Source organism: Anser brachyrhynchus, assembly GCF_964034855.1.
Source record: "Anser brachyrhynchus genome assembly, chromosome: 3".
Classification (NCBI taxonomy): Eukaryota; Metazoa; Chordata; class Aves; order Anseriformes; family Anatidae; genus Anser; species Anser brachyrhynchus.
This window is the reverse complement of record NC_137696.1, coordinates 24,692,224-24,711,316: the sequence shown is the minus strand read 5'-3', so window position 1 is coordinate 24,711,316 and position 19,093 is coordinate 24,692,224. Positions and strand designations below refer to the sequence as shown.

Genomic DNA, 19,093 nt, shown 5'->3' with positions numbered 1-19,093 from the left:
TAGCAACATTTTGTCAGACAGCTGCTGACAAGTGAGACTGTTGACTTTATTCCTCCTTTCAAAAGAAATGAACTGGTTAGTATTTATTATTGTCTTAGATTAACACTTCAGTTTGAAGCAACAGTAAAATTTCGAAGCAAATCCCCTGCTTGTTTTCGTTTACTGCATATGGGTTCAGTTTCAAGGTGGTTTTTAATATGTACAAACTAAATTCCCTACAGAGGAAGCTAAGCCAGAATGTGTGCTTCAGAAAACTCTCAAATGTACTCCAGGTCTAGATGGGGACATCAGGTTTCCAACCAGTCTGTGGACCACCTTATGTCACAAGCATGCATCTAAAGTTTCTTCCCTTCAGAAAGCTTTGATTCATATGCATTGTGTAGGTGTTCATCCCAAGGAATGAGGCTCTATCTGATCCCAAGTAAATCTCACAAATCATATGTAGGAGATGTGAGGAATCTCAGTACCAAATTATTAGATCTACTGATCTAATAATCCCATTGTGCTAAATTACATGGTGGGTATATAGATACATAGAGCTTTGTATGTATATTTGCCTCCCACTTGGAACAATAAGTTTTGCTCAGCTTCATGTCATACACACTTTATACACACATTTACACACTGTAAACTGCTAAAGGAGATTCTTTGTCAGCTCTAATATTCAGGTACCTGTGGAGCACGTGGTAGTACTTCATATGGTTCCTTTGGCAAAAAGTGGTCACACTGGATCACATAAAGGCCGTAGAAAAGTTTCCAGGCATATGCAGAATTTCAAAAACACTAGTAAAACTACAAAGCTTCTCTCTGTGTGAGGAATTATTCCTAAAACCCTGCATGGCAAATAATGGTCATTAAAATGATTTTTTTCCCCCCTCAAATTCTTTCTTGGCTGAATGACTAAATTCCTCTGTACAGAAAATCTATTTAGATTCAGCTACAAGTGGGTGGTTGTTACATGACAATGATGAGCAGCCCTGAATGAGATCCATTGTGATTTGTCAGATGTATTTTTAAATTATGGCTATTTTCAGGTTAATCTTCATATTAGTTCCTGTTTAGGAGTAGGATCAATAGCGTAGCAGGAGTCTGTAATGGTTTTTATTGACAAATGAGGTAGAAAACTCTTAGTTTGAAAGTAAGATTTAATGTAATGAAATAGTGTCCCTATTTGTCAAAAGCATCATCATATGCTCCGTGACCAAGGCAAACGATATGTATTCACAAGATTCCCTGTCAGACAAGACAGTAATTAAGGAAGTGAGTTATTTGAGAGGTTCAAGTCAAAATATAAATTATTCCAGCCAATACAGCCTTAGCTTTTGAGTTCCCTTGAAAGCAATGCTGTGCTAAATGTGTTTCTGAAACCTTTCAAGTGAATTACAGGGAGTCTTGTTCTAAAAGGTAAATTTAATTATTTCATGTTTTTTAGCTTGGTAGACTTTTTAATAGACCTCTTGGCATGTGTATGAGTTTGTATTAGATTAATTTTAGAAGTTTTTTTCTCCTTTTTTACTTTTTCAATCTTTGTGCAAACTTATGGTAACTTTCAGCTTTAGAGAGTGTCCATCTATTTTTATGGTTTCCTGACTTTCTATTTTTTTCCAGTAGATTGAATATCATTTTGCTATAATGGTCTTTGTATTCTCTAAACACATCACCAACTTTAACAATTTCTGACTCTTAACTGTGCTGTGATGTAATGGAATACCACTATACTCATACAACAATGAGGAAGTACAAAGAGATATTTATCTGTTTGTTATTTGCACCTAGTAGTCAGAGACAGGGGTTAGTAGTGGGTGCTACTTGGTTAGGCAGCAGACTTGAAGGTCCACAGGAAACTGAAGCACTCATACATAAGATGACATGGCAGTAATTTTTGTGAGTGATGATTAAAATTCCCCTCCTGATGCTTTCCCTGGTTTGTTCTGTGTACCCACCAGTAACCTAAAACATCTGTAACAGATTTCTACAGAGCTTCTGACATATCCTTGTTCCTTCTACACTAGTCTGGGACAGGGACAGCATTCACTCTACGCCAGCTATAATGCTCAAGTATTTATGCTCGTATATGTGGACTTTAGATTCAACAGTCTACTGGAGTAGTGAAGAAAAGCAACACTGATATACCAAATGATATAATGATATATCAAATGTAAAGATGCCACTTAGAGTTAAAGTAATGTTCAGATCAAGAGCAATAAGCAGGTATCTTTTGTTTGGCACAGGAAAAAAAAAAAATCTGAAATACAAAGATCTCAGTCCCCAACCCTTTTGCAAATGTACAAAATTCTTGACACAATGAATTGCACTTTCAAGTTTGCTTGCAGGGGTGCAAAAATTTTGTAGGTAAAATGAAGCCATCTCAGCAGTCTATGAAAATTAACAATCAAGTGTATTAAAAGCTTATCAGAATGGGACATATTTAAGAATACAATACTGCATCTCTCTGGATAAGAGGGTGCTTTACTAGTGTTTCTTCATTTTGTTCTTTACTTGTTTGTGTTCAGCCAAGGAGGCTGAAGTCCTGCATTTTTCTCTTGAGCAGAAATGACACCATTTTTCTAATCCACTAGTACGGCTCAGTTCTGACTTGTAAAGATGACAATCTCCACTAGGAATGATAATACCACCTCAAACCTGTATTATGCTTCCCTCTGGGAGGTGCCAACAAGTTGCACTACCTTTAATTGTTATGGTGCATTTTGTGATTGGAACATATCCTCTTGGAAATGGCTAGATTTGAAGCTACCAAATTCATAACTTCTCCTTCTCTCCTACTAAATGGAGAACTCTGTCCTGTTCCTGAGAGTTGATAGTCCATTAAAACAGAATAACTTCTCTTGCCTTTATAGTACTCTATGAGGCGTAATAATTACTGTTGGGAAAACAAACAAACGGAAATGCTTGTTATTTGTTTAGCCTGTTGTTCAGTTTCATTACATATGTAAACATCTTTCCCCATAGATATTCTTTCCATACATATCAAATTTGATGGTAGACCAGTCAGTGAAAGCAGGTAAGATGTATGTACATAGTTCCAATAGACAAATCAGTGGTGAAGTTCTCATAAAGGAGATTGTCATTTTCCTCCATTTGTTTATTTCATCTTGTTGTATTGCATTTATGTGGCAAGGTTTTGGTAGCAGGGGTCCTCTGGGGTGGCCTTTGTGAGCAGAGCCCAGAAGATGCCCCATGTCAGATCAGCGCCAGCTCCAGCTGGCCCCAAAAGGGAGCCACTGCTGGCCAGAGCCAAGCCAATGAGAAACACTGGTTGGACCTACACGAGAGCAGATCTAAGAAAGGGAAAAAATTGCTGTGCCACAGCAGCTGGGAGAGGAGAGGAGTGAGAACCAGCCCTGCAACCCCCAAGGTCAGTGTAGAAGGAGGGCAGGAGGTGCTCTAGGCAGGCAGCAGCAGTTCCCCTGCGGCCTGTGGAGAGGCCCCTGGTGGAGCAGGCTGTCCCCCTGCAGCCCATGGGTCCCACACGGGGCAGATCTCCACGCTGCAGCCCGTGGAGGAGCCCCCGCTGGAGCAGGTGGATGTGGCCTGGAGGAGGCTGCGGCCCATGGAGAGCCCCCGCAGGAGCAGGCCCCGGGCCGGAGCTGCAGCCCGTGGAGAGGAGCCCACGCAGGAGCAGGGGGCCTGGGGGGAGCTGCTGCCTGTGGGGGACCCGTGCTGGAGCAGTTTGCTCCTGGGGTATGGACCCCATGGTACGGAGCCATGTTGGAGCAGTGCTTGAAGAGCTGCTGCCTGTGGGCAGCCCCCGCAGGCTCAGTTCGGGAAGGACGGCATCCCGTGGGAGGGACCTCATGGGGAGCAGGGGCAGGGAGTGACCGTGAAGGAGCAGCGGAGATGAAGCATTAGGGACTGACCGCAGCCCCCATTCCCGGTTTCCCTGCGCCATTCATGGGGAGGACATAAAAGGTGGTGGATGGGGGGGAAAAGTGTTTTTAGTTTGCTTTTAGTTCCTCACAGTTCTAGTCTGTTAGTAATAGGCAATAAATGATATTAATCTCCCTATGTGAATCTGTTTTGCCTGTGATGATAACTGTTGAGTGATCTCCCTGTCCTTATATCATAAACCTTGAGTCCTTTCCACTGTATTTTTCCCCCTTCCCCTTTGAGAAAGGGGAATGAGAGAATGGTTGTGGTGGAGCTCAGCTGCATAGCAGGGTAAAAACACCTCATTTGTGTAGAAGACACAATAAGTCTAATTGCCCCTTTACGATTTCCTTGAATCCAGGAGTATAAAGTGAGAGCAAAACTAGGCCTTTTATTAAAAAAATAATTTGAAGGTGTGTCTTGGGTTGTTTATTAATATTTCATATGGATTCATGGATGGAATTTGGCAGCATCAGCTTGCTATTATAAGGAACTGCAGAAAAGGAGGGATTTGTTATCGTTTTTTATCTACGTAAGAGATCACCAAAATATAATCCCCTCCCCCTTCAAAAACCAGTATTCAGTAATACACTCCCCCTCAAAAAAAAAAAAAACAAAAAACACGAATTTCAGTAATAGGAATACGAGGGTGTGTTTTCACTGCGCAGCAGAGAGGGGTGCAGAGACTCTACAGCAAACATTGGCTGAATTTGGTCCAGCTAAGTAGCACAGTTATATCAGAAAGGCAGTGCTAATTAGCTGGGCAAAGTGTTGTACTAACGTGTGTGCTCCAGTTAGGATCCAAGTTAGTATCTCCACAAAACGTTCTACTGTGTAAATAAACCAACTTGCTCAGAGCTATCTTGGGAATCTCTGAAAGAGCAAATGACATTTTCACTACAAGGGACATGTGTACATGGACATTCATGGGCTCCTATGGACTTGATATTAAGCCTAATGAAGTTGAGAAAAGATTCCTATTATCCTAAATAAACTTTGCATCAGATCTGTACTTCTTGTTCCTAGTTGCTATCCATTGTTCTACTTCAATGTTACAGATCTTAATTATTATAACAATATCTAATAAAATGCCCTGGCTGGTAGCCTTACCCTGGTGTTTGTAATCAGACTTGAATGGATTTACACTTTTTGAGTGCAGAAATAATTTTAAAAGGCTTTTCTGTGAAATATTTCAGAAAAGCTGAGAATACAGTCTTTTGTCTACTGCCAGGAGGGTCCCTATGTCCTACGGCTGCCTTTTGCAGTAACAGGCCTATGCTGCTTGAGTGTTCCCAAGCTGCCAAAATTGTCAGGCTTTTCCTTTCTCTTTTCAGTAGGGTGTGATCCATAACTCTATTCATATTTGAAATCTAAAAACAAACATCAGCTTACAGAGCACATAGCACACAATCTGTAGAGATTTGCTTCCATTAACAGGAGAATATACTCCAGCTTCACCCATTAGAGAGCATAATGTGAGTACGGTGGGGAAGGCATTCCTTTCTTGTCCATGTAGCTGCCAAACTGTCCTTCTGTTGTTACTGGCATCCTGAGGTGAGCACTGAAGATAATGAGACAGGTACAGTAAGAATGTAATTAAAATAGTGACGTAAAGGCTAATTATTTCCATACACAATGGATCCTGGGTGTGAACATCAGCAGTTAAAAGGGTCCTGACTGAAGATGTTATTAAGCTTTGGTACTTTTTATAGTAGCAACAAGCTATACAAATCTGCAGTTAATGAATTAATCAAATATAACTATGAACTACAGGCTTATCCTTTCACTCAAAATTAACATGTCATTTGTTAAAAACTTTTCTCTTTAAGGACAGGAGAAGCAAAACAGTGGCTAGATAGCTATCTGAACAAACATGATTTCAGGAGCGAAAATGAACACATCTAAACACCGATGAAGGATAATCAATATTTATGTAAAAATTACTATTAATGCTAGTAATTTTTTGAAAAGTCTTTTCATGTTCTTTCAGGCTTAAAGAACCTTTAAAAAGATAACACTTCATATATACTGTGCGTGGTAACACACCTGAAAGACATCAAATGAAACTCATCTTAGTAAGATAATATTTAATGATTTGTAACAGAATAACAGTCGTTTATGCTCAGGGATTTTTGATCTAAGGCTGTACCAATTACTAAAAGAGCACAGCAGTTTGAGAAATTAATAAATATGTATACTTAGCAAGAAAGGGTGTTTATATAGATTCTGGGATAATTTAAGTAAAAAAGAATGAGCTTTGCTAATTTAAAATATTCCCTCTCACATGAGAACATGATGGGTCAATCATTACTCTGGTGTTTGCTCCACAGGCAGAAATTTTTAATGAACTCTAGTAGCTAATAGGAATTCCTTAGAGTGTTTTGTGAATTGCTATTTCACAAAGTGGCTTTGGCAGCAAGCGTTTGACAAGAAGGATAAACATGGCTGCCTTACACATCTGTTTATTTGAGTAAACCAGTCCTTGCTCAACTGGCATGTGTCCATAAGACCAGATAATATCCTTCAGCAAAGTCTTCAGAAAGCAGAGGGATCAGGGATGACAAGATTTAAAATTAAATTAAAACTGAGTTGCATAGTTAAGTTTGGAGTATTTTTAAAAATTGGAAGAAAAAAAAAGAAAAAAAAAGTGTAATACTGCATGCCAGATTTGATATCTAGTTACTCTGCACTACAGTCTTGGTTGAATGGACTTTTCTCAGCTAACCTAATATGCCTTTCTTTATGCCAAGCCCTGCTCAGTCCCTGTGCTCCTGGGTCACAGTCCCTTTGTGTGCCTAGATGGCAGGATAGCTATAGGATTGATTTGTGAGTAACTCAGTCTACCAATATTTTTAAGGGCTCCCATGATAGCTCAAGATGAGCATCTTGTTTCATCTCCATGGATAATAGAGATTTTCTGGTTAGCAAGTATACGTCAAGCATTCAACCCTGCATATGAGAGAGAGATCTCAGACCTGCCTAAAATGTTGGTGTTGCTGTATCTGATTGCTACAAGGGTTCTGCTTCCATGTACAGAGTTACGCCATCCAGTTGGGACTGTCATTTTGAGATCTAAGAGGATGAGATAATAATAACCTTTTGCCACTATAACTTTCAATCCATCTGCTTTTCTTTTTTACTTATGACATAATTTTAGCATTACTTGAATTAATTTTATTTTATGGACTGATAATACAGGATCCTTGGGATGAATATCAATGCAAACAGAAACTGACTATCTTTAGAGGACTGCCAAAAAAGTGTTATTTAACAATTTACAGCTGACTGCAGAGGATATTATGGAGCTACATAATAATAGCACCAACTATATCAATTGGTAATGCCAAATCAGAGTCTGAATGTACTTAAGCAGACTGGACCTCTTTTTAGAAGCTGTCTGTAGGGTATTGAGAAATGCTGAAGATCTTAAATAATTTCTAGCAAGGAAAAGAAGCTGCTGAAACTATTGGAATATACGTGGGTATTCATCTGGGGATTTTTTTGAGGAAATACAGGGGGAAAAGAAGGGAGAACAACAATAATACAATCTTGCAAATAATGTTCCAGTCAGAGTCCTTTGGAGTTAGCACTTGAAGTGGCCCCTCCAGTGTGCAATAAGCAGGGCAGCTGTTTCTGCTAAGGATTCATAAGAGAAAACTGGAACCCTCACATGGAAATTAAAATGGCTGCTCAAGCATTTGAGCCAGGGTAGTGCCAAAAATGTGCAGGTTTCTTCATCTGTAAAGATGGAAAGACTGTTTTGGGGGGAAAGTTGAGTGGTGCACATCACTGAAAAGAGGGAAACAGGACAGGGATGACAAATGAAATCCGTGAAAAGAAGCAGAGAAACTGGGCTAAACAGATCGCGGAGGGAAGCACAGTCCCAAAGAGCACAAAAGTTGGGACCAAGAATATGTGAGAAACATATATTTGGCCTCCTTTTGTACAGGCAGGCACAGCTTTTACTGGCTCTGGTGTCTTGAGCTAAGGATGCAGTAAAAGAGCAGAGACACTTTACAAGTATCAAGAATTGTTGCTAAACGTGGTCTATTCTGAGGACAGTGGCATGATAGTACTTGATTTGATATTGTTAAGAGTGTCTTTAAACTACTTGGAAATATAGAGAGAACAGCTAATCTTCTAGGTACTTTGGAGCCAATTGTAAGTGACAAAAAACTCAGTCTGGAGTGTGTGCCAGTCTTAAAAAATGAGATCAATGAAATCCAAAAGATAGAAAGGAGAGGTGTAAAGCTGAGTTTTATTTGACATCTTAACTAATGATCTGGAAGAAAGAACAGTGGGTTAATTAAATTCATAGATTGGATTATATTACTGGTGGCATGGTGGACAGCAAAATAATATAATGGGACCTGCAGAGGCTCAAAATTCCTGAACAGAAAATGATAAAATTCAACTCCATCAGCAGTCTAAAACACAGATGCAAAATGAGAAAGTGTGCTGGAAAAGCACAGAACTATGTAACAATTCAAAGGCTAATATAAGGCTGTAAAACCTCAAAATGTAATGAGGAATACCTTCCGCCCTGCCCTTGTTAATTTGGGGTTGCATATTGTTTGTGTGTTTGTGACTTCAGAACCTAACCAAATATTCTCAGGGGAGATTGACTAAAGGCCATTCAAAACAGAGAAAGAAAGAAAGAAGGAAAGAAAGAAAGAAAGAAAGAAGGAAAGAAAGGAAAGAAAGAAAGAAGGAAGGAAGGAAGGAAAGAAGGAAGGAAAGAAAGAAGGAAAGAAAGAAGGAAAGAAAGAAAGAAGGAAAGAAAGAAAGAGGAAAAAAGGAAGAAAGGAAGAAAGAAAGAAAGAGAGAGAAAGAAAGAGGCAAAGAGAAAGAAAGAAAAAGTGCACAGTGTATTCACATAGAAGCTGGAAGGATTTTGTTTATGAATTCAGGAAATTAATCGTCATTTTTTCATGTATGTATATATTCATGTTAACGTTATATATGTAATATAAATTAGATGTCCTGAGCCTATTATTACACAGTTTTTAAAAATTTGTGTCAGCTAGTAATTAAAATAGCTAGATAAAGATCCTTCTGGAGGGATGCTTTCTTCCTTTGCTGACCTGATTTAGAATATGGTTACTGTAAAGGATGGAAGTGCTCCATGTCAAAAGAAAACAAAGGAGCAACTCTGGTCCAACATCTGTGCTGAACTGTCAACTGCATTTTCTGTCTAAGCATAAGAGGCATCCTTCTGGCTGATACAAGTCACACTGACTGTAGGCTCCAAGGTTATTCTTTTTTTACAATATTTCTACCACCTGTTCTATATGATTTTCTACATAGTGTGTCACTCCATCTACACAGGAGTAAGCGTGCACATAATTATTTGATTGTTCAGATGTATGATTTTCTCCACAGCACCTAGAGAGAAGTGTACAGTTTAAAGGCCTTTTCAAAATTCATTTCCATGTAAATTTTATTTTGAAAAAAAATCCTTATATAAATATTATTCTCTTGAGATCACATTGTCTGAAGAACAGTAGTCGTAAATAAGTGATCAAGTGTTACAAGAAGAAAATTCCACTTATTTTAAAGTGGAAAAAATACAGATGGTCATATTGGGAAATACTGTTTTTTTCGTTGTAAGGGTTTCAAATGACATGTCTCCTCATAAATGACTAAATAAATAAATAAATAAGAGTTGGGGATGAAAGGAAAGGGTAGAGTGATGGTGGCTTATCTACATAAACCAATCTACATATTGCAATCTACTCCACATTGAGAGATTCAAACAGCCTGCAAGGCATATGGAGATGATTCATATTAATGGACTATTTTATTAAGGTGCAGTATGGTTGAAGGCCGCAAAATAGCAACATTCTGTCAGATATAAAGCAGTTTATTGAAGTCTGATAATGCTGGAGGGCACAGAATTGGGGGGCCAAGTTTCTTTTTATTTGACTGCAGTCAGATTAGTGTCCATACTTGGACATTTTGTACGTGTTTTTCACATACGTTGTTTTGTCAAAGAACACATTATGTTCTGTTTAACAGATATTGCCTTACTGATTTATTTATTATTTTTTTTAACTACTTTTAGGTATGTTGTAATGGGATTCTGCACGACAATAAACCCGGCTTCCAATGCTGCGAGGACAAGTACATTCCATTTATTCTTAATTCACCAGGGGTTTGCTGTGGTGGTCAGATACATGCTGTGCAACCGAAACATCAGTGCTGTGGTGGTTATTACACTAGGGTATTAGTAGGTAAGAGACAACTCGTTTCAAGTGCTTGAAAGAAACAAAACAACAAAGTTGATCTATCTGTTAAACCGAGGAGAATGAAAACATTGCAATAAATGTGGGATTTATCAAGATTTCTAGGTGTCTTCTAGGCTTGTGTTCAGTGGGATAAGCAAAGAAAATTGTGCTTTGTCTTCTAAACACAGTACACTTTATACAAGAGAGGCTTAATTGATAAAACCTGATGATTGGGTCATTTCCCAGAGAACTAATTTATGCCAAACTATACTTACTTGAAGTAAGTGCTGCATAATGGGGAGGGCAGTTCGGCTTAACAGGAACACCATCAGGCAATTTAGTGGTGCAGTTTAGTTCTCTGCTTGACTTGACCCCTCGTGACTGTCCCTAGCTATTTCTTCTCTGGAACAATTCTTAGCATTTGGGGTTGATACTACAGATTACATCACTTCTACTTTTTTTTGACAGGATTTTCTACTGTTTGTTTCTATCAATGTTACAGAACAAACTGTGTGTATTATCTTTGATGGAAATTTATCACTTTCTTAAGGCTGATTATACTGTCTGATTCTCAGAACTGTTGAGGAACTTAGCCCAAACTCTGCTTCTGTGCTATTGTCTAGAGTTTGGTTTCTTGTTGGTTGGTGAGTTTTTGACAGGGATAGGGGAAGAAAAGGAGAGGAGTCCTTCCTGGGGCTCTGCTCAGAGTATATATCTCTTTGTAGCCAATTGTCAGGTCAGGAGCTAAAATGCTTTCATTACTCATGAGCTGGCACACATTCCCCAGGCTCAGAAAAGCTTGATTTTTTGCCAGTGCATTCAGCACATCCTAAGTTCTGATCCCTTGAAAAGTAATTCATATATCACAATATTAGAATGTCTTCCATGATGTCATCAGAAAATACTATCACATGGAAAAACCAGAGAAGAGTATTTTGCTGGCCTCACTAATCTCAATGTACTGAAATGGAAAGATTATACTGTGACCCCTGTCCCCATCCAATGGTCTATGTTAACTAGTTTAATGTTGTTTACATCATGAAAGAAAAGTACAATGAAACAAATTGTCCTATATCTGAAAGTAGTTCTTCAGTCAGCAGTCCACAAGCATGAAACAGTGAATATCTGAACATGATTTTAAACATTTTTTTTCCTGAGTATACTTGCTGCATTCTCTGTTTCCATACTCTAAAGGGCGACAACATGAACAATGTTGGTCACTTTTTTCTTTTTAATTTTTATAAATATGCTAATAACCTCAAGCTAAATGTTAATGTGGGTCACTCTTTGATAAGGATAACAATTAACTGGTAAGACTGCATGGTAGTTTTCAGAGTGAGAACGTTTTCAAGCCTAGCTTGGAATGGATCCCATTTTGAGAGGTTAATGAGAAGGTTACTGATCCTTTGTGTCTTATGTCTAATAGTTCCTTTAAAAAAAAAAAAAGTTTTATTTCCGATAGATGTAAGCTGCATTCTGTGTTTTAATACTTTCTCTGTGTAGCAACTAAATTAGATTCTAAGGGATGCAAGAAAATATGATGAAGTATCTAAACAGATTATATCTATTATACTCTAAAAAATTGTTCTCATCTTTTTTTTTTTTCATTATTATTATTGACTTTATTTGATAAAGTTATTTATACAGGAAACTCTCAAAGCATGCATATTTCCCAGATGTTGTTTGGCCCGCTTGATAGCTCTAGACATACTGAAGTACACTGGGCTGAAGGCATGGTGATTGCAAATTAGGAAGGCAGGAATCTCTTCAACAGCTGATCTGTTTTTCTTATTTCTTCCAAGTGTTGAATCAGTGACATTTGAGCCACAGACGACATAATACACAAAAAAAAATAATACACAACCTTAACTGTTCGAACATTGGTTCAGACCAAGTGCAGATATTAGAGAATGGAAACTATTGCCATTTACTGTCAGTTTTGTGTTCTTAATATAATAAAACAGCAGTATCTACTCTAGGGCAAACAGTTTATCCTCAGCCCACCCATTATAGTGTCAGTCTCAAAGACGGTCTTATACTACAGCCCTGTACTGCAACAGTTGATGTTTTTGTTGAAGTAGCAGCCAACCCCACTGAATGTGATGGTGATACTGGATTTTTAAAGTTCACTTACTTTGTAAGTTCTTTAGGAGATTAAGTCCCGACTGACACTGAAAAGCTCTTTAACAGTATGAGTTAGTCCTTCAAAACAACCTTGGAATGATGTTGGAGTAGATGGGATTGTTTTGCTGTGAATAAATAGAATGACCCTTTCGCCAAAGAAAGAATAAACTCTGTTTACTATAGATATACCTATACTTAAAGGTTTTCAGCTGTATTATTATTATATTTACAGAAATTATTTTTGTTGCTCTTCTCGGTTTGTCTTTGTCATGCTTGCATTTTGATATCTTACATAATCTTTGCCCTGAATGCAAGTTTTTTCAATTATTATTACAAATAAATATATGCTTTTATACCATTCTAAAGTACCAAGTGATTTCACGTTTCTTTGTGGAATGTATTGTACATGAAACTAATAGTGTGTGAACCTAGACTAATATTTATTGCCATCAGTTGAGAACCTCTCAGGGGTTTCATGAGATATACATGCATTAAATCTTTAATTGTATTCTTAAATTGACAGGTGAAGTATGCTGCCCTAACGAAGGGCAAAACAGAGTTTCAGTTGGAATTGGTGACTCTTGCTGCCAGGGAATGCCTTACTCCATGTCAGGGAATCAAATCTGCTGTGGTGGATCACTCCATGATGGTTTTAATCAGCAGTGCTGTGGTGGAGAAGTCATAAGCACAGCCTTGGTCTGCTGTGGTGATGAAGAAAAAGGGACTGCACATAGACCTCTCACAGGTAAGTGAGACGTTTTCAAGAAAAAAGAGTTCTGATCTTTCTAAATCTCTTGTAGAATTAGCCATTCAGAAGTGGGATACTTCAAGTTAAGTTACATATGCCAATTTTGTTAAAATGCTGTTGCACTTCACTCACCTATTCCAATAGATTGCAAAATGGTGAGCTCGTGATTGCACAATCCAAAAAATCCCAGTCCAAAAGCTGCAAGGTCTGAAGACACTTCAGAAAATTCAAAGGGAGTGCCTGATCTTTCATTACTCCAGTCACAAGATTGGACCAGTCCTCTTTTAGTCAGTAGAGCTGAGATTAGACTTGCTCACCTTGTGCTGCCATGCATCGTAGTGCAGGGATTTTCCATTTGCTCTGGAGATGTGGAGTTAGTCACCTAGGAACTGAAGATGACAGTGCTATCTGGTTGGAAGCCCAAGTCCCTCCTTTGTGCATCTACACAAGGCTAAACCCACTGCAATTTAAAATTAACAAAGCTTAATCCATAGCACTAGTCCCTTATTCATCTGGTGTATCCTATTAATTTCTTGCATATCACAAGTTACTGCATCGCCTAAATGTACAATATGTACTTTACTTCCTTATAAAGCATTCTGTGACTAGCTGGTGACAGAGATTGGAGGTATTATTACAAAACCCATTCAGGTATTTTCACGTGTCTTTTCTTTCTGCATTTATTGGGGAAATTATATACCATCAGCCTTAGGCTTTCTCAGCCTGACAAAAAGACTTCAAAACCAATTGCAGTCCCGAAGGGGAATCCGATTTCAAAACATGGAAATAATGAAGGTTTAGTACCAGTTCTGCTTGGTGTACTAAGATTAGTGATACAGTGCTTTTGCCACGTGTGTGCCAGTTTGAGCCTCTTGCTTTACAACTAAGGATCCTACTATATAACCAAGACCCCAGATCTGAAGGCTAAACTCTTCCTTTACCCCCAAATGATCTCACTCTTCCCCTTATTTTTTGTGTTTACTAGATCCTTCAGGTGCTGTGATGTTCGAAGTACTCACATTCTGTGTTGACTGTCAGGAAGGACTAAACTAGGAGCCATGGCAATGCTTTCTCCCTTTCAGTGGTGAATTATGGAGCGTATGCTGTGAAACACACCACTTGCATGGTGCTACCCCTCACTCTGATCCCTAATTGTGCCTGATCTACAGCATCTACGCAGGACTTACAATAATGTCTCTGAGCAAGGCCCTCTTGCATAGCAGCACATTGTGTGGCTGCCACAAGACAGGGCTGGCTCATAAAACATCTCTTTATGTACTTTATTACTTAAACTCTTTTATTTGCCTGCAGGAGCCCTTTAACAAAATCACATTGAATTGACTTTCTCACACCAAATCAAATCTCCCTGGTCCCAGTTCAGTTGTCTTTGTCAATATGTATTTTATAAATGGAGTGAATTAACAGATGCTGTTGGAACAGAACTGCTGGGGTAGCGTTTATGTTTTTACTGCTCTCTCTGGGCAGATGAGTTGTGTAGGAGTGTAATACAGGTATCTTGGGATGAAAGTTATGTTCTTCATTTCAGTATATATGTATTCTTAACAGTTTTTTTTCCTTAAATATATATATTTAAAAAACCTTTATACCTCTCTTTTTAAAATGTGTTTAGCCTATAGCACTCTATCATTTACACTATTTTTCTTGAGAATGGGTCATGATGACATTTTTTTGGCCATTAAAAAAGAAAACAGTAGCTTTTTCATCGTTCACAGATTTCCTGTGCGGACTTTATGCTGTGAGCCAGCGTACAGCTGAACACAAAAACATTTTTCAAAGATGAATTAACACCATAGTTGAAAAGAGATCATATTATTCTGCATTAAGCATAGAATAAATTGTGGTTTCTTATCATATCATATACATCATGCTCAATATGTTTTTGCTTAATTTCTTAGAGTAATTCAGCCTTGCTAAATACATCAAGAAAACGCACAAGCCATGTACAAAATCTATGTGCTCCCTATTCCTCTTATTTATAATGATTCTGATGGGGGGAAAAAAACACTCACAAAAAAAAATCTTATTTATCATTGGCAAATGGATATGTAGAATTTTGCAAGAATATGGTAGTTGGAAAGCTGATCCCAGTGTCTAGAAGGGGAAGAGGTAACAGAGGTGACTTTAAGCAAAAGCTGACATGCTTCCAAAACTCTGTTTTGTAGCTGGCAATAGATGCCACAGTTAAAAATGTAAGAGCAATTTAAAGCTTTTGTTTGCAATTTTTAGTTCCTTGAAAAAATGAGAAAAAACAAAATCACTGCAAGTGCATATCTTGTTGCATAATCAGTTCTGCTGAAAGCAGCATGTTTCTGCAGAACCTAGACCATTTTTGCACAGAATGTTGGTTTTAAGAGCTTGTATGGTAGAACATTTTAATTTGCCATTGTATGCCTCTCTCAGAGAGTTTGTCCTGCAACAAGGTAGGTGTCTTCTATCTCACATTACTCTTTTTTTTTTTTTTTTTTTTGGTCTGTTTTCTTGGATCTTATTTTGTGCCCCTTGTTGGCCTTATTTAGTGGGGGGACCATAGAGACATCTACTGGCAAAGGCTGGCAGCGATACCATTGTATGCACATATCCTGAGCCCCACTGCTGCAATGTGATTATCCAAAGTTGTCTATTTCTGTCTATAAAGGATAATGGAAGCTGAAACCACTCTTGGATTTTCTCTTTAAAAAAAAAAAAAACCTAGTAAAATGCCACTAAACTGTCTCAGACAGTGAAAGATAATGCTTTGTACTGTAGTAGTTTCTGATCTGTAATAGTTGCAATACCCAAATGTAAGCCAAGGATTTTTGGAGTAGTTTGCAATGTACACTGGCTCTGTATTTTGTTGATCCTTTATTCTGGCTCCAAAAGCTAAGCCTTCTAATACTCATTTTTCCCTTTTGAAAGCATTGGTTTTGCAGATTTACTAAATTAGTAATTCATCACTCAGCTATGTTTGTAAATTTTTTCAGTTGCTGGGGATGAACATGAAATAATTGTTGACAGAAATCACTGTTAGCAAGAAGAGTCTTTTCCAGCCCATGGATTTTCTTTTTGCTGTAATGCACTATGTGCCTATGAAACATAAATATATAAAGCATGACACATGCATTCAAGCTGATTTACAAACACATATTTTGTATTTTGGTACTTTGTTGAAGTCAGCAAAGGTTTATAGAATTTCTGGATCCTTAAGCAATTGAATAAAGCAATTTTTAGAAGGCAAATCAATCCATCAATATTACATAGCCCTATTTTGTTTTTCTTGGAGCATATTTAAAATTGTACATTTGAGGTGTCAAGGTTCAGGAGTCAAGTGCTACATGTGATAAATTAAGCAGAGGTCAGGGGCTATGCAATGCAGTTTCAGAAGATTGTCTACCTCTGTCTTTGCAGCTCATTCATGCTGAAGTGATGCACTATGGGAATTACTACCAAACTCTGCTCTGCAACATCTGCTCTCCCTAAGTGAGTTAGTGCACGTCAGACATCTTTATGTCAGAATATTGCAGTGATGGATGCAGTCTTCAGAAAATGCTGCATAAAAATCTGGTGTGCCGTTCTGGCCATTAAGTGAAATTACTATTTAAATTAATGGCGCTGTCACAGTTTATCTGTGCAAAGAATGAACGCTGATTAGGGTATTAAGTAATTAGCAATTTATCACACTGGAACAAGGTTGATAATAATTAAAGAAGTAATGGTTTACCAAAGAAACTAGAAAGCGAGTCACTTCTTGTTATGTGAGTGAAATCTTGGCTGAAAAATTTAATTCAGTCAAACAAAGATGAGGTTCACACTGAAAGAATACAGCCTTGTTTGTTTCAATAGAAAAACAGTTCATTATCAAAATTTTAGTTTGCCTGTCAAAAGTCCCTTGGGGCTATCCAAGTTGCTTATTAGCATTGAATTGAGTCTTTTTCTGCATTAATTCTCTACTTAAAATTGGTAGGATCCTAGGAAAATTTGGAAAAAGGGTGTGAACAGGAGGAAATATTTACCTCTTGGAGAGCTGGTGACCACAATTTGATTTCTGTGAATGAAACCAGTCCTGAAAATAGGTGAAGCATGCAAGCAAGCAACTTCACCATTTTGAGTCATTGCTCTGAATGCTTTAGCAGGATCACACCCTTAACAAGTAATTTTCATTATGTATGACTTCCTAAGAGAGATTTGCTGCAATAAATGGCAGAGAATAAGGCAGCCACTTCTGCATGTGTATTAAATGTCTACGTACTACAGAAATTACATCAAATACAAATTACTTTATAGGTGTAACAGTATATCTCTGCTCTGTTTTTTGTGATATCTTTCTACTTGAATTAGTAATAATATTTTTTCATTGTCATTTTTAGGGGTGTTTACCCCTTTCTTTAAATGGTGGAGGATTCAAAGCAGGTATTTCATAGTTGCAAAATCATATTTGTGAATATATGGAAAATTACACTGATTATGATGAGCTTTTCATTTTAAAGTAGAATTATCAAAAATAGAGGAGAGCCCATGGAATTAAATTTGTCGGGTTTTCAATTGCACTATAGAAATGAAAATTATATTTAGATACTAACTTATTAAAGCATAAATATGAGGGCTGAAGCTTCACTGTGGGTATTTGTTAAGTAACCCGTTCAGTTCCATATACACTGTATGAACCCTCACTTTAAATCATAAACTATAATGTGAAACATTCTGGAATGTTAAGACACACTGGTTGGAAGACTGCCCATCTGGGGGGAATGAATGAGATCTGACTGGGAAGTATGTGGAGAAGCTTTCTCCATTTCTGCATCAACAGTCTGTCCTTGACCTGCAGCACATAGTACCTTGATATGGTACTTCATAGGAAATGTTCTTACAAAAGTTGAGGAATAGTGTCAGTTATCTCTAGGAGATCCCTGTTTTTTCCTTTAATTCTTGCTTGTTTTCAAGTAGGTCTAGAATTTAGGATTCTTGCTTCGGTCACCTTGCATTCAGAATTTAATCTCACTTTAGCTAAATCGTCGTATTTCCAGCTGCTGATGGTTTTATGCCAAGCTATACTGCAGCCTGAGCTTTATTCTTTCTTACCTCTTTTAAAATTTATTTACATTACATGTTCAGATATATATTTTTTTGTTTGTTGGTTTCAGGGATGTTCTGTTGTGGGCAGGAATATGTGAATGTGTCAGATACCATATGCTGCTCAGGTTCCAGTGGTGAGTCCCTAGCACATGTTAGAAAGAATGACCAAGTGCCAGTAAAATGCTGTGAGACTGAACTTATTCCAAAGAGCGAAGAATGCTGTAATGGAGTTGGATATAATCCTTTGAAATATGTTTGCTCTGACAAGATTTCAGCTGGAATGATGATGAAGGTAATTGATAGAAAATCTCTCAGTAGCTCTGATTTGACGATGGAAGGAGAAATACACTGTTCATAACTATTTTTCTAAAATAGGAATATAAAAACTCTTGTGTGCATTATTCATTTTCACATTACATCCATATTAATACCGAATGAGTTCACCATGATTGATGTTATTGCAATGAATTCTAAAGGAATTAATAATGATTAGCTGCCTCTGTGAAGTGTTGCCCAGCACTTCAGATTAGTACAGTGGCTAAAAGCTGGCGTACTAACAAGACTGGCATATATAGCCAGTTCCCATTCTGTGGCCACTGTTCCTGACAATGTTCCTTGATTGGAAATTGAAATTGAAGTCTCCTGTTCTGATGTATAAAAATGCTATTACATTTCAGTTCAGGCAGGCAGTATAATATAGATTTCCCCAACCTTCCCCCCCCCCAAAAATATTAATAAAAATAAAGCAATTGATATTTTCTTGATGGACTTAATCTTGATCCTATAGAAAACCAGGGGCAATTTTGGCATATATTTCTGCAGTATTAGGTCTCTGTATAACTTTTAGCAATAATGAGGATATTTTTCATGCTTTTGACACAAAGTGAATTATATAGTTTATTTTCACTCCATTTAAATGTAATAATACACTAAGCAACATAAAAGGACTTCTGTCATTTTTAAGAGCAGCCAGTGACTATATGTGTCAGAAGGAAACAATTTGGCCAAACTTTCAGTTGCAGCTCCAATTTAATTC

General features: G+C 37.7%; 1 protein-coding gene across 1 annotated transcript in view; it reads left to right on the top strand.

Annotated features, from left to right (window-relative positions):
- USH2A (usherin) overlaps positions 1-19,093 on the top strand; it is a 419,834-nt gene that overhangs the window by 319,390 nt on the left and 81,351 nt on the right. The window contains exons 49-51 of the mRNA XM_080585038.1: positions 9,953-10,121; positions 12,763-12,984; positions 18,126-18,349. Coding sequence (XP_080441164.1) covers positions 9,953-10,121; positions 12,763-12,984; positions 18,126-18,349 — 615 coding nt within the window. The remainder of the gene's footprint in view (positions 1-9,952; positions 10,122-12,762; positions 12,985-18,125; positions 18,350-19,093) is intronic.